This window comes from Thamnophis elegans, chromosome 2, assembly GCF_009769535.1.
Source record: "Thamnophis elegans isolate rThaEle1 chromosome 2, rThaEle1.pri, whole genome shotgun sequence".
NCBI lineage: Eukaryota > Metazoa > Chordata > Lepidosauria > Squamata > Colubridae > Thamnophis > Thamnophis elegans.
Genome location: NC_045542.1, coordinates 67,959,363 through 67,973,893, shown reverse-complemented (window position 1 = coordinate 67,973,893; position 14,531 = coordinate 67,959,363). Strand labels below are relative to the sequence as shown.

Genomic DNA, 14,531 nt, shown 5'->3' with positions numbered 1-14,531 from the left:
ATGAGATGTTCCACAAATTTAAATTGAGATTTAATTTCTACACTGAAGGTCTTTGACTAATGATTTAAATTAAATCCATCTTATTATGAAATGGTTTGATGATTTTGTTTGGTCATTGTTTTGTTTGGTCTTTGTTTTTCCCATAAATTTCAGGAACGTTTATTATTGTATGGCCAATACAATCCCATTAAAAAAGAAATGCTTCATTCTGAAACATGAATGTGAACCCATTTTTTTCTCCTTTTTGGAGTGCAATAGACACCATTAAATTAGAGATGAACACCCTCAATTCAGTTCATTGCATCTTAAGGCTTTCAGCAAGTTTGAAAAAGTATGAACACTCTGAAAACTTTCCTGTCCATAGTCTATAATTATCTCTCTCTCCAACCTAGTCTTCAAAAAGGAGAGAAAAACTGACTGCAGGAAGAATCTTGATATTTTCTGTCTCTCCCTCATGATGGTTCCCAACCACCCCAGGCCCCTTGAAAGTTTGTCCTACTCTTCTGGTTTTCTCCCTCATATGCTATTGGAAACAGCTGAAAAGGCTTATCTACAAGCAGAGACTTAATTTGGAGGGTTTTTATGATTGCTAAGAGTGGATGGTTTTAATTCTAGGACACACATACTCCTAATTAGCACCACTGTAAGTTAATCAACTATATTAAAATGAAGACTTAATTCCTTCCAAAAGGCTTCAAAGGAAGTATATCATTAAGTGGGCATTATTTACAGTGCAATGTTGATATTTAAAGTAAAATGCACTGTTTGACCCTTGGATTTATATATCATGTAGGTTACGATGCAGCTAGAGGATTCTCAGATCAGTATGATGATCTGTTCTGCACTGATCTTCAGATTGAAACACTCTGAAGTGGTAAAGCACTTAAATTCTCTGCTTTTTGACCACACTTAGTCTTAATGCAGAGAAAAATCATAGCTTCTAGTTCATCGTGACCTTTTAAAAAAGCAATATTCTTCTAGAGTAGTTTTATGGGTACTGAAATGCTTTTGAATTGTAATAATAAAAATAAATACAAATCTGCAAGTTCAAGGGAAGGACTCATGTAAGCTGTTGAAAGTAATTTTAGTTCCTGTTTTCTCTTATGCATACCTTCCTACTCTTTACGCTAAGGTAGTCAATGCATCACTGTCTACCCAGTGTAAACATGGACATGTCTGTGCTCTTTAAAAAGTGTAAAAAAACCTTGCCTCTCTGTACTGCTGCTGTTCAATAATTCTGTTACAATTCAAGCATAGTTTAAAGTGGGTTGTTATTTTTTTTAAACCCTTCTTTATGGAGAAAATGGGCCTTTTCCATTTTTATTTTTTATTGTAAGAGGATATTAGCTTGAGATTTGATATGCACCACTGTGTCCAGAAAGGGAGGATAGGAAGCATTTTGGCTTTAATTTGCCAAACTGACTCCATTAGTAATCAAATTAGTTTTTACTTGGATTAGTTTTTATGTTGCTTAATGTGTTGCAAAAAGCCAGACAGTGTGGGTTTGATTATTAGTGTATTGTGTGTACTGAGAAATTAGGTCAATCCAGCTAAAGCTAAGTTTAATGTGTTGTACAAGTGCAGGCAGTAACTTGGTTCCCGTGGCATGCTAAATTTCCCCTCCTGGCTGGTAGCTGAGTAAAAATCCCTGGAAGGAATTTCAATACGTTGTTTAGCATGAATTTACCCTCTTTTTCCTCAACAAAACAGTCATCTCATCTGCCTAGCAACAGAATCCATGTGAAAATCTATTTTTTTATAACTGATAACTTATATCCTTTCCTTCCCTCAACTGAACTAAGGTCATCCATGCAATCAATGGCTTCCCATAACCAGAATTGGAGGTGGTGGAAATGGGATCACTATGATTCTGTTACTCCTCTTTAGGAATGAGGGCTTAAGGTATCTGAGGGCTGAAGTGGCTGTAAATCATGCAGTCCATTGCATCACTATCATTTGATCAAAGAGCCAATTTGGCCTAGTGGCTAAGGCACCAGTCTGGAAACCAGAAACAGTTTTAATCCTTGTTTAGGCATAAAAATCAGCTAGGTGATCTTGGACCAGTCACTCTCTCAGCCCAACCCACATCACAGGGATGTTCTTGTGGGGAAAATAGGAGAAAGAATAAGTTATGTTCACTGTTTTGAGTTATACATAAAAACAATGAAGGTGGGGTAAAAACCCTAAAAAAAAATACTTCAGATGGCTTCTGGTCATGATCCAGCACTATCAAGTTAAAAAAGAATGGTTGGTTCATGTAAATCAGATTGAACCAACTAATTAATATCCTTCTTATTTCATAGGAGGCTAATAAATTAGAATGTTATTTTGTGGAGAAAAGACTGCTGTCCATGAATTGGTAAAGGAAATTCATTCTGCCAGGCAATCATAAAGGCTACACAATCCAGTCCCCTGTTTATGCCAGTAATCTGAATTAAAGGATTTTGCTACAGATGCCATTCAGCATTTTCTTGAGCAGCTTGAGAGATGGGGAATGTATTTTCTATCTGGATGTTGTTTTTGAACCACTCGTTTTTTCCAGCTTTTTCTAGACATTCAACCAGAATGTTTTGCTCTAACTTAATACCAGTATGTCTGGCATTGTGGAACATAGTGAAGATGATATTTTATCTTTTGTGGGATAACTATTGGGATGCCTGAAAACTGCAGTTTATGCACGTTCAAGTCTTACTGTATTCAGAATGTTCATCGTCTGATTAAGTTGTGTCTTTTATAAGATCATTTAGATGACATTGACTTTTTGCAAGCATCATACAACCTACTGTCTGCAGGGAGGAACCCTAATTTAGCTTGGATCTTCTTAAACTGAAATATATCCATATAGTTTCCCCCCATAAACTTCAGTTTCTTTATAATATTTTTTGCCTGTTTTCTCTGAAAGGGGCACTTCAGTTAATTGAAATAAGGAGTATCATGCCCTAAATGGGATAATGAATTTAAGGTAAGGTCTTACCACCATAATAGATTGACTACATTTGTTCTTTTTTACATTGTTATTTTCATACTGACTCATATTCAGTTTATATCAAGCTTGAGATAATTTCATTTCTACCAATGTCAAGCAAAACTCTCAATTCAACTGGATTTATTTTTTCTAAAAAAAATATTCATTAACCTAATAATGTACATTTACAATGTGGGTTTTAAAAAATCAATTTAAAAATAGAACCTTATTTATTTAAGAGCTAACAGGAACTATTACTTTTTAAAAACACATAATCATGTTTATCTTTTTTTTAAGTACAACTGAGTGTTTACACTTCTTTCTTCTAAATCTTTGAGAAGCATGTTGTTTTCTGGCTTTGCAGTTCTCTTCAGTAATAAATTGAAGTATTCTCCTTATTTGCCCCACCCCCTATATCCTTTTATCTTTCCTGCAGTTAAAATTCAGAATAAAGATAAAAGAAAATGGTAATGCATTGCATCTTGAGTACTGTATGATAGGTTTCAGGATTTAGTGTCCTTTTGGATAAATTAGAATATAACAACAATTAGTTCTTATGTCTAAAATTTGCATTTATGGTTTCAAAATATTCCCCCTTATGCCACTTTTCTTTGCAAGTGTAGCATATTTTAGTTTCTGGAGACAACAGATATCTCTTAAGTTAGATTCAATTAAATAGGATGATATGATGCTTGTTTTGCAATAAGTAGTGACTTACACTGAGGCATAAGTGTGTTTGATTAATAACTTTGAATTGTTTCATTGAAGAAATAGAAAAATAGTCCAAAGCTTTTCAATTATTACATTTATGATCTCTAACAGGGCAAAAGTGTATATATGTTCATGTACTAGGGCATCAACTCTCCTAGCCCAGTTTTGTGTCATCTGCAGATCTGATAAAGTGTTTCCTGCATATCATCAGTTGATAAAATAATGCTAAATAGTATAGGGCCCAAGACCTAAGGCCCCAGGTATTCCACTCAAATCCTTCAAGAAATGAGGATTGTTCATGTATGAGTTTTCAGCCGGTAACATATCCACTTAATTCTCATGCCAGCCAGCTCATTATTAAGTAGTTTGCTAATCAGAACTTATGAAGTTATTTATCTAATTTTTTTTTAAAAAAATAAAAGGTTGGCATGATTTCTGTCCATTTCTGCATAGTTTCAAAATGCTTGTGTCTGCTCTAGAAACTCCCCAAATATTGATGTCTGCTTAAATGGTCTGTGCCTTTGTGCAATTTTTACTTTTTTGACAATAGAATATAATAGTTGTCCGCCTACAGATGTCTGACACTTGACCTTCTCTCCAGGCAACAGATAGAAGTACAGCCAGATGGAAATTCCATTCATGTCAGATGTAATTGTCCTTCTCCTACAGATTTGGACTGAGAAAAAATAAATGAACAAACAAACAAACAAACAAATATTCTTTGACTATATTGTCATCAATCCAAAGCTTCAATCATGCTGTTCACAATTATTTGGTTAGATGCACATGTTCCTGTTGGAGAATAATAGAATAACAGTTGGAAGGGACCTTGGAAGTCTTCTAGTCCAACTCCCTTTTCAAGTGGGAGATTTTATACCATTTCAGACAAATGATTGTCCAATCTCTTCTTAAAAAGCTCCAATGTTGGATCACCCATAATTTCTGGAGACAAGCTGTTCCACTGATTAATTGTTCTGTCAGGAAATTTCCCCTTTAATTCTAGGTTGCTTCTCTCTTTGTTTAGTTTCCATTCCATTGCTTCTTGTCCTACCTTCAGGTGCTTTGGAGAATAGGTTGATTCCCTCTTCTTTGTTGCAACTATATATATATATCCTTAGATATTAGGAAACTGCTATCATATCACCCCTAGTCCTTCTTTTCATTAAACTAGGCATATTTATCTTTGAAGACTTATCAAAACAGGATTTGAGTTGTTCTGTCTTTTCTTGTTTAGCATTATACCATTTCACTGAACAGATGGTATACCAATTATTTTCTTTTTATTTCAAAGGTATCTGAAGAAACTCTCTTTAGGCATTTTGGCACCTTCTCTGCAATTCCAGGCTGGCTCTTTGTATTCTTCCTTGATGGTCTGCTTCCTTTCATATGCTTTATATGTTATTCTATTATATACAATATATTTACCTCTTTTTTATTGTTTGTGTTCATTTTAAATAAATAGTATCACTCAGTTTCTATAAATCATCAGAGACTTCTCACCAAATTGTCCTTGTTTGGAATTTAAGTTCATATTGTTTATTTCTCTTATTATAAGCATTAATAGAGAACCAATTGATATAGTGGTTAAGGGATCAGCTTAGAAACTCATAGAACAGGGGTGGGTTCTGGCAGGCACTTCTGATGGTTCACTCATGGGTGCGCCCCCTGCATGCATCCCCTGTGCACACAGGCGCAGTGCAATTTAAATTGTTCTGCACATGCGCAGAAATGAAAAACAATACAGTGCCACCCAGAGAACCAGTTCCAATGCCAGTTCCAGTGACCCAGGCTGCCAAACCACTACCAGTTCAGCCAAACTGGTCCGAATCGGTAGGAACCCACCACTGTCGTAGACCATGAATTCTATTCCTGCCATAGGCACAAAGCCAACTGGGTGACCTTGGACCAGTTACTTTCTTTCAGCCCCAGGAAGGAGGCAGTGACAAGCCACTTATTAAAAACCTTTCCAAGAAAACTTCAGGATCTTGTCCAAGCAACATCAGAGAATCAGATGCAACTGAACAGAAGCGGGGGGGAAAGCATTACTAAATAATGTTATGCAGCGCACTTTCTGATTTTTCACCAAATGGTTGAATAGACCACATTAGAAATACTGTATATTTCAACTTCCATCTACAAAGCTAAAGTTTTTGTTACTCTTTTTCAGTAAGTCAGTTTAAAGTTCTCATCATCATGTTCACCATGTTTTGGCCACATAGATTTTTACCAGTTTTTGTAAGATGTGATCCATTCTGTTCTAGCAATAAATTTTCCACATAATTCAGACAATAGTCCTAGAAATTAAATCTCACATGTTGACATCATTTGCATAACAGTCATTTACTTTCAGAATTCTTTCATTTTGCATCCTATGATGAGGTGGATGTGAGCATCAACTGAAATACTAGTTTCTTGCCCTTTGTTCTTAGTCTATTGATGAAGTTGTAGCTATTTTTTTTAAATTTAGCTTGTCTCCATATATGTTTCTGATGAAAAATAATTGTCAGTGAATTATTAAGACTTAGAAGGCATTCTGTCACACAGGTAACTGACTGATAGACAATCTAGATGAATTAAAAAATAATAATCTTCTAATAATCAGAAATACTTTAATATTTTTTTAAAGTTCTATAATTTAAGTTATTCATACAGAGGTTTTATTGTCTCATTAAGAAAAGTTGCAAAATATGTGATAGGAATGTTTACTTTTTCCAACTTATGTGTTCCTTTGAAATATCGGCAACTTTTAGAAGTTGTATTTATAATACAGGCAGATAGTTTAATATTGTGTGTATTATCTCAGAGTACATGGTGTCCAAAGAGAGAAAGGAGCTACATAAAAACCTTGCAAAATAATCTAGTGAGTTGTAATTCAGAATGATGATTTCCTAAGGGAAATATTAAGGAGACTGAAGTTGATTTAGCCATGCAGTTTATTAGGAGTTAATTGAGGCTACACGCTTTCCTTTTTCTTTTCTCCCTTATGCGGTATTTCTCTCTCTCAGAGAACAATGTTGGATTTTCAGTATGTCATGTGCTCAGAAATTCATGTTTTCTTTGTAATTGTAACAATTTACACTTTATAAATTTAAAATTTGGTGTTGTAAAATATTGCAAAAACTACCTGAGTCATTTGTATTGGTCTAGTGAAAAGAGGTAAGAATGGGCTACAAGATACTATGTATTAAGTAGTAATTCCCAGTTTATAAGAAGAACATAAATTATCTTTACACAAATCTGGGTAGTTGGTAAATTGTTAAAGGCATTGAAAAGCAAGGAAATAACATCAATAACAAAAAAAAAATGAGCAAAATGACAAAACTAGATGTGAACAAAGAAAAAGAAAACAAAGGGGACTTCAGTCACCCCTGTCAAAGAAAGTTGTAAACTTACTTGCAAACCAAGCATCAGACAACATCCACTATATGTTGATGTTACACCCCATTCAATCCTATTTTATTTTATCTACTATTAAGAATCTTGCCTAGGAAACCTACATATTGGTTCAGAATAGTAGAAATATGAATGTATTGCACTGTGAGTGCAGTTTTCCTCTACAAAATTAATATCTGTACATGGTCATACCATATGTATATGAAACTGCCTACAAGTATATGCTCAAGATTGTTATTTGTATAGATCCATTTGGAACGAAACCTGCTTAAGGCATATTCAGAAAAAGGGGTTCAAGTTAACATTTAATTAAAATTTCACCAAAAAAAATGTATTCTTTTGGGACCCTCCAGCTAAATTGTCTCAATTTCCATAAACCATTTTTCAAGATATTCATCCAGCGTGCTTGAATTATCTAACATACCTGACAAAATGTATGTTGGTTGGAGAGGGCTAATGTAAAATCCTGCTTTGGCATTTCTTTTAATAAAAAAGCAGAAGAAAATGAAAGCAAAATCAGTAAAAACAATAGGAGCAATTAAATGCTGTTTTAAAAATAAAAGATATTCAGTGGTTTGGACCAATCATTTTTTCTCAGCCCAACTCATCTTCCTGGGTTGTTGTTGTAAATATAAAATGAAAAGGGGGGGAATATAAATTAAATGTATAAAAGATATTTAAAAATATATTCTGCTTGTAATACCAATAGTCACACAATTCAATAGTTATTAAAAATAGAAACCTTCTTGTCACACACTCAAAAAGTGGAAGCTGGTGCAAAGAAATCTTAAGGTTTATTAAAAGAAACAGTCATAGATCAAAGACACAGTGAGGAAACAAAATAGCTCGGATGTTCAAAAAAGCCTATTAGTGTGCGAACTAAACATATCAAAAGAAACTATGAGGTCCAAGAACTTCTACTTGTTATAGCTGTGATACAAAATTTAGCCATAGTACTAAAGATTTCCTGATCCTGATTGTTTAGTAGATAGTAGTGATTTGCCATATGACAGGACTTTGAAGACGGAAGATTAAATCTACCTCTAAGGATAATAGATTGGACAAGTACATAAACTAGTATTTCAATTTCAGATTCTGAACACACTTGTGCTTACCACTGAGGGGAAGATACTACTGAGCACAGAATCCAGATGTGCCAATATGAAGGCTATCCTATGAACAGGGAGCATTAAATGATGCAAATATTTGGGAATGTTAAAAAGAGGTTGTATGAAAATATTGTTGCAGAGATTTGAAACTTTGGTTCTATCTCTTTGTTAATCAAGATCTAAAATTTTCTGCTTAAGCTCTCTTCAAGTTTCATTCAAGTCTAACGTAGGTATAGATTCGGGGGTAAGTCACCAGTAATCCAGTCATTCATTATTTCTTTCTTGCAAGGAAACTGGTATCTGTCTGCCCAAACTAATAGGACTAAAGATTTGTATTCACCACCACCACCACCATCACCCTGTCAAATTTATTTAAGCAAAACTTCAACTGGCAGATTTGTAACTAAGCCTTGGCTGAAATGCAACAACAAAGTGCATTGCAGAAAACCAGCATTAACAAAGCAGGGGATTCAAAATAGGAATTTCAGAGATTTAGATGGAAAAGATTCCTCCTATGCATCTATAACTGCAGCACTGTGCACCATATAGAAAAGTTACAGCATATTAGCTTTAAAATCATTGCAGATGCATGGCTGTTTGTTTACAGATTGAATATCTAATAACTGTTTAGGTATTGTTTGTGCTTTCAAATAAAGATGGAAGATGGAAGCTTCCTGGAAGAAGATGCCTGAAATAAAGAAAAGAATGACTATAAGTAATACGTTAGGAAAGGAGGATTTCTGTAGAGCAAAAATCATGCAATAAAACATTGAATTAAGTATCTCCACCACCACCACACCCCGGGCTCAGTGTAATAGTTTAATAGTTCTCTAGATTTAAGAAAAGAAAGAGAAGGAGTAGCTTCATTATTCTTTGGATCAGCAACAGACAGTGAGACCTTCCTTTTTTTAGTTTAGATTTATTAGAATTGCATTAGTTTTTTCACCAAAAGGATTATCTGAAAGTGAATGTATAATGTATTTCAGATTAATGTACATATTTACATGATTCATTCTGTCCTCAAATTTTACTCAGCATATATTATGTATTCAGAAAATAAATTTAGATTTCAAAAAAATTATTTTGTTTGATACTGTTTACATACATTCTTCTAGTATTTTACTCCCTTGTTAGCTAACATTCTCTGAACAATGAGCAAAGGGCAAATAGATGGAGATAATTCATGATATTTTTCCTGAATTCTAGAATTAAATTAGGATAGAATTTTGATAGATAAAAAATTAGAATTGAAATTACACTTTGGTCATAGATTGATAGATAAGATTTTAGAATAATAGTGTCTATATAATCAGCAACATGTGAAACCTAACAGACATTCCTAGCAGACATTCCTTTTTAGACAAATAATGTTTCTAGGAGTACACTGTATGCATGAACTCTTTTCTGTCAGTTGGTGTAATACATAGTATGACTCTCTGAAATTTTGATAATATTAGTAAGGAAATAGTTACTGCATTATTATATTTTTAAAAAATATAAGGCAGAACATGTTTTTGAAAGATGGACAAATTAATTAAAAGTTCCTTAGAAAACAAGAGATTGCAGGTTTTTTAAAATGTGGTAATTGCTATATTTATTTATGTATTTATCAAATTTAGAAACTGCTTATATCACTTAGAGATTGATTCTGGGTAGTGTACAATTAAAACATAAAATCATATATAAATACTATATTTGGAGGCAATTAAAACATCCACAACATTACACAATACGTTTCTGGGATATATACAATTTCTAAGCCTTCTGTTTAACATGCCAGCATGAGATTGAATAATCTAGTTTAGTGTCTACATTTTATGCAAATATTAAAAAGTTGTACAGAAAGAATAAAAACCTATTGGATTCATAATTCAGATGTCATGGACTAAATGGAAATATGCCATTATCAGTCTTGAATAATAAACTTGAAAAGAGAAATATAATAATTATAGAACACCTGTAGCCAATTCCCAACCGAGTTGTTTTAGCTACATTTGTTAAGAATATTAATAGGATCAACCCAGTGATATTCTCTATCTTTGTCATCTATTAAAGGGTTTCAGTCAAGTTTGCTTTGGTTTATTTGATTTGTGCTGTCAAGTCAGTATTAATTCCTAGTGACTATCTGGACAAATCCCTGAAATTTTAGTGGCAGTATTTTCAGCAGAGGTTTGCCTTACCTTCTTCCTAGATCTAAGAAAAAGTGACTGAATTCAAAATAGCTTCATGCCAAAGGGAGGACTAGAATTTGTGATTTCCCAGTTTGTACCCTGAAGTTTTAAGCCACTGTGTCAAATTGGCTCTCTCAGTCAGAGTAACCAAGATTATTTTAGTACCATACCAACTTGAAGCAGACCAAAATTTGTCTAGATAATCTACTTTTCCCACATACATTTGGAGTTGGATGGTAGTATCTTCTCTACTAGTGTTCCTAATAAAGGCAAATTTGCAAATTGTACTAATTATCTTAAATCATTAGTTCATTAAGGACCTCTTTGAGAAAGGCCAATGCATATAAATCTGCCATGCCTCTTTTATGAAACAACCTTGATTACCGTTACTGAAGATCTGAACTGGATGACAAATTTTAAAAATGTTGCCTGTTCCTCAGCCTCTGCAAATTGTTTCCAGTACATATGATCAAGGCACTTCCATAAACTCAGCATAACTGTGATGTCTAATTTGAAGTGGATGCAAGCAGCACACTCTCAGTGTTCTTTGCAAAGTTATTATAGCAGTTTGCTGAGTAGTCAGCTGAGTTTTTTTCTGGATAGCTTTGAGCTATCTGCCCAACATCTGTGAAAGGTCTATTGGGGTAAAATGCAGTAGTGGTAGAGAAATAAACCCTCTTTGACCCCATCCTTACTATTAGACAGAGATAATTATGTAGTCTTTTGTGCTTGGGTATTTTTCTGCAAGTTTATTTGGGTTCACTCTAGACAGTTGGCACTTCTTTTTATTGTCTGGTGCTACCGGGCAATTTCCCATAGCTATGGAGACAAGTCAGGAGCAATAGTGCCAGTGGCCCTTTTCAATGCTACACTAAAACAAGGCCTCAACAAAATTGCCATCTATGTTGCCTGAAATATCCCTCAGATTATTTGGGGATCCCTATCCTGTGGATTTCAAACTACCTAGGCAAATGATTTAAATCAGTTGGTTGATTAAAACTTTCATCTTTATTAAGACATAGCATTTTCACTGGTTCAGGTGAGTATATTCAACTGAGAATCATAAAACACTGACAGATAAAGCAATATATATCAGTGTTGTGCTATTGTGGTACAGGCCTCATCTGGAGATACTGATGTCTAGAGAACTAATCATAAGATACTGTGTCTTACTTTTCCCAGCATCCTTTGTGGGCTGAATGGATGTTTCCAGAACAAGAGAATTATTTTTCAAAGATAACTACATCTCCAGATTTCAAGGAACGTCAGAAAGAGCTGCACTTTTAATTAAGCCTTTCCTAATGTGGTGCTTTTTAGATGTGTTGAACTGTAATTCACATAATCTCTAATTATGCCATGTATCTTTTGAATACTTTGACAAGAAATCTTTGTTTCTGTCAGAAGCCTGAAAACATTCTTTATAGAGACAATCTTTATAATCATAATTTATTTACTTGATTGAACTAAGTGCAATTTTGTAATAGATACATGTGAATAGATAGATAAAATAAAATGCTGTTATTAATATCTAGACAATTAAATCCCCAAACTTTAATCAAATACTGCTGATTCTTAAAGAGAAAGCAATACTTATGGATAATTGCTTACATTGTTCTCTACAGCCATTATTCCTATGCTTTTTCTTTTAATTAAATGAACATTTTTAAAAAAATAATAAGATAATATCATATAGAGTCTAGTGCCAAATATTTTTATATTTTCTGTTTTTTGAGGATAACAGTATTTATTTTTTTAAACATTAATTTTATAGGCAATGGTGGTCAGTTGAAGAAGTGCATTGGTTTGGTTTGGTTTGGTTTGGTTATTTCAAATAGCAAAATAAAAAATAGTAAAATTTTCAACCTATTTTTCCCTCTCTCTTCTATCATTTCAGGACTATACTTTGACCATGTACTTTCAACAAGCATGGAGGGATAAGAGGCTTTCATATAATGTAATACCTTTAAACCTTACACTGGACAATAGAGTAGCAGATCAGCTTTGGGTTCCTGATACCTACTTCCTGAATGATAAGAAGTCATTTGTACATGGTGTCACCGTGAAGAACAGAATGATTCGTTTACATCCAGATGGGACAGTTCTCTATGGTCTCAGGTGAGCATTAAACATTTTGAATGGCCACATTCTATATATAAACTAACAGGCTAATTCTCTGTTGCTTTTCTTTCTCTAGTTTCCCTTCTTCCTTTTCTTTCTCTAGTTTTTCTCTTTTTTATGTAGGTTGTGTAGCATTTTGCCAGCTTCCCTCAACTTTATGCTCTTCAAAATGGTTGGCACTAAAGCCCCATAATCTGAAGGTCATTATGGCATTTTCTATCCAAATCTTCAGGCGGGCACTAGATTGAGAAATACAGTAGATCTTGTAACAAAACTAAATGCCTTAATCACAAAAATACAAGTGACTTTAGTGAAGAAACATCTTACAGACATACATAACTCCATATAAAGACCTTTGCTTAACTATTGATGGGAAAAGAACAGTACTTCTCATCTTTTCCCCTCCACTATATTATTTCCACTTGCTTCCAAAATATTAGTTTCTCTGGGCTAGTATATATGTTTAAAAGGGAATAAAAATGGATTGGACGATGATACCTCTTTTTTATTTTAAATGGTTCTTGTCACACAATAAAAAATTGCAAAACAGCAGCAGCAAATCAAAATTTATATGTAACAGCTGAAAATAGGTATCAGAATTATACTGTGGCAGAATATTGAGAATGGTTTGATGTCTGTGAATTTCAAGAAAAGAGTTCTGCAGCAAAGATGCTTTCTTGTTATAAAGCAGTAATAGGTATATTCATCCTTGGGATGGGAAGATTTTTTTTTTAATAAAGTGTCAAGAAAATATTTTCTTAACTCATTCCTCTGCCTTTTCATTTGTCGTCAAATGTCCCCTGCATATGTACTTCCCAATATGGTATGAAAAATGTACCGGTGAATAATTTGAAATTGAAGATTATACAAAAGCCAAGAAAATATTAGCATTTCTTGACCCGTCTTGTCGCTAAATTTTAATACACACAAACACATTTTACAGCCAAGAATTGTGTGGATTATCAGACCTGTGTTGTCACATAATGCTTAAGTGAGTCACAAAATAACATAAAATCCTTACACAAATCCACTTATATACATTGACTTGTAAAAACAGGAAAGTAAATGTTTATATATAGGAAGAACCGTCAGAAAAGAGAAAACTTATTGTTGGGGGTTTTTTTGTGTGTAGTGATTTCTTCATGCAGTGACTTAGCATTTGACATATACAGGAACTTTAATGGGTTTACGAAAGCTGGCCAAAAGGGGAAAAAAATGAAAAAACCCTATTTTCTAATCTATCTAATAAAAAAATATATTGTATTAACAAGGCAGATTAAAAACTTAGTCTTCTCTAAGCCTTCTCCCATCAGATTGCTGTCCAGATGTGTTACATTTCAGCAGCACATTTGCATTTCCTCTAGGAATTATGGAAGTCTGACACATCTGAAGGACAACAGATTGTGGAAGGTTGATTTAACTCTCTAGAAGCAGCGCCATCAAAGAAGTGACTGCTAATTAATACTGACTAATATGGTCTCTCTAAGCTAAATTAGAGAACCAGTTTTGTTGTCGTAGTTCAGGCATCAGACTAGAAATCAGGAGACTGAAAATTTTCGTCCTGCCTTAGGATTAGATGAAACCAACTGGATGATCTTGGGCCAATCACTTTCTGTCAGTCTTAGGTAGGAAAAGCCTTGCCAATAAAATTGCAGGGACTAGTCATAGGTCTCAATACTGACTCGAAGACACACACAATACAAACTAAGTCTAATATCAAAGCACTTCCTTGTAATATCATTTTTATTTTTAAGAACAATAACATTCAAGATTCCAATATTATTGCAAAGGTAAGTACTGTTGAAAACAACATGATTTTATATCATGTTGAAATTTATACAAGTTTCAAATCAGGTTTTTTCATGTAGTATTTAGATACCTTTTTCCCCCCCTAACCTGTTTTTTAACAATCCTTTTCAGAATTCAGCTAGAGCTTTGATATGAAATATAAAGCTATCCAAGACAAGGGGCATTTTCACTTTGCTTTAAGAATAAGCAATTAAAAAATTTGCAATAACATATTTTTGCAATCATGCTTTGGTGTTGGTCATGTATACAATTAGG

General features: G+C 33.7%; 1 protein-coding gene across 2 annotated transcripts in view; it reads left to right on the top strand.

Moving 5' to 3' along the window:
• The window catches only part of GABRB2 (gamma-aminobutyric acid type A receptor subunit beta2), a 107,308-nt gene that overhangs the window by 31,002 nt on the left and 61,775 nt on the right, over positions 1-14,531 (top strand). For both annotated transcript variants that reach the window (XM_032211014.1, XM_032211013.1), the window contains exon 4: positions 12,244-12,464. In XM_032211014.1, the coding sequence (XP_032066905.1) occupies positions 12,244-12,464 (221 nt within the window). The remainder of the gene's footprint in view (positions 1-12,243; positions 12,465-14,531) is intronic.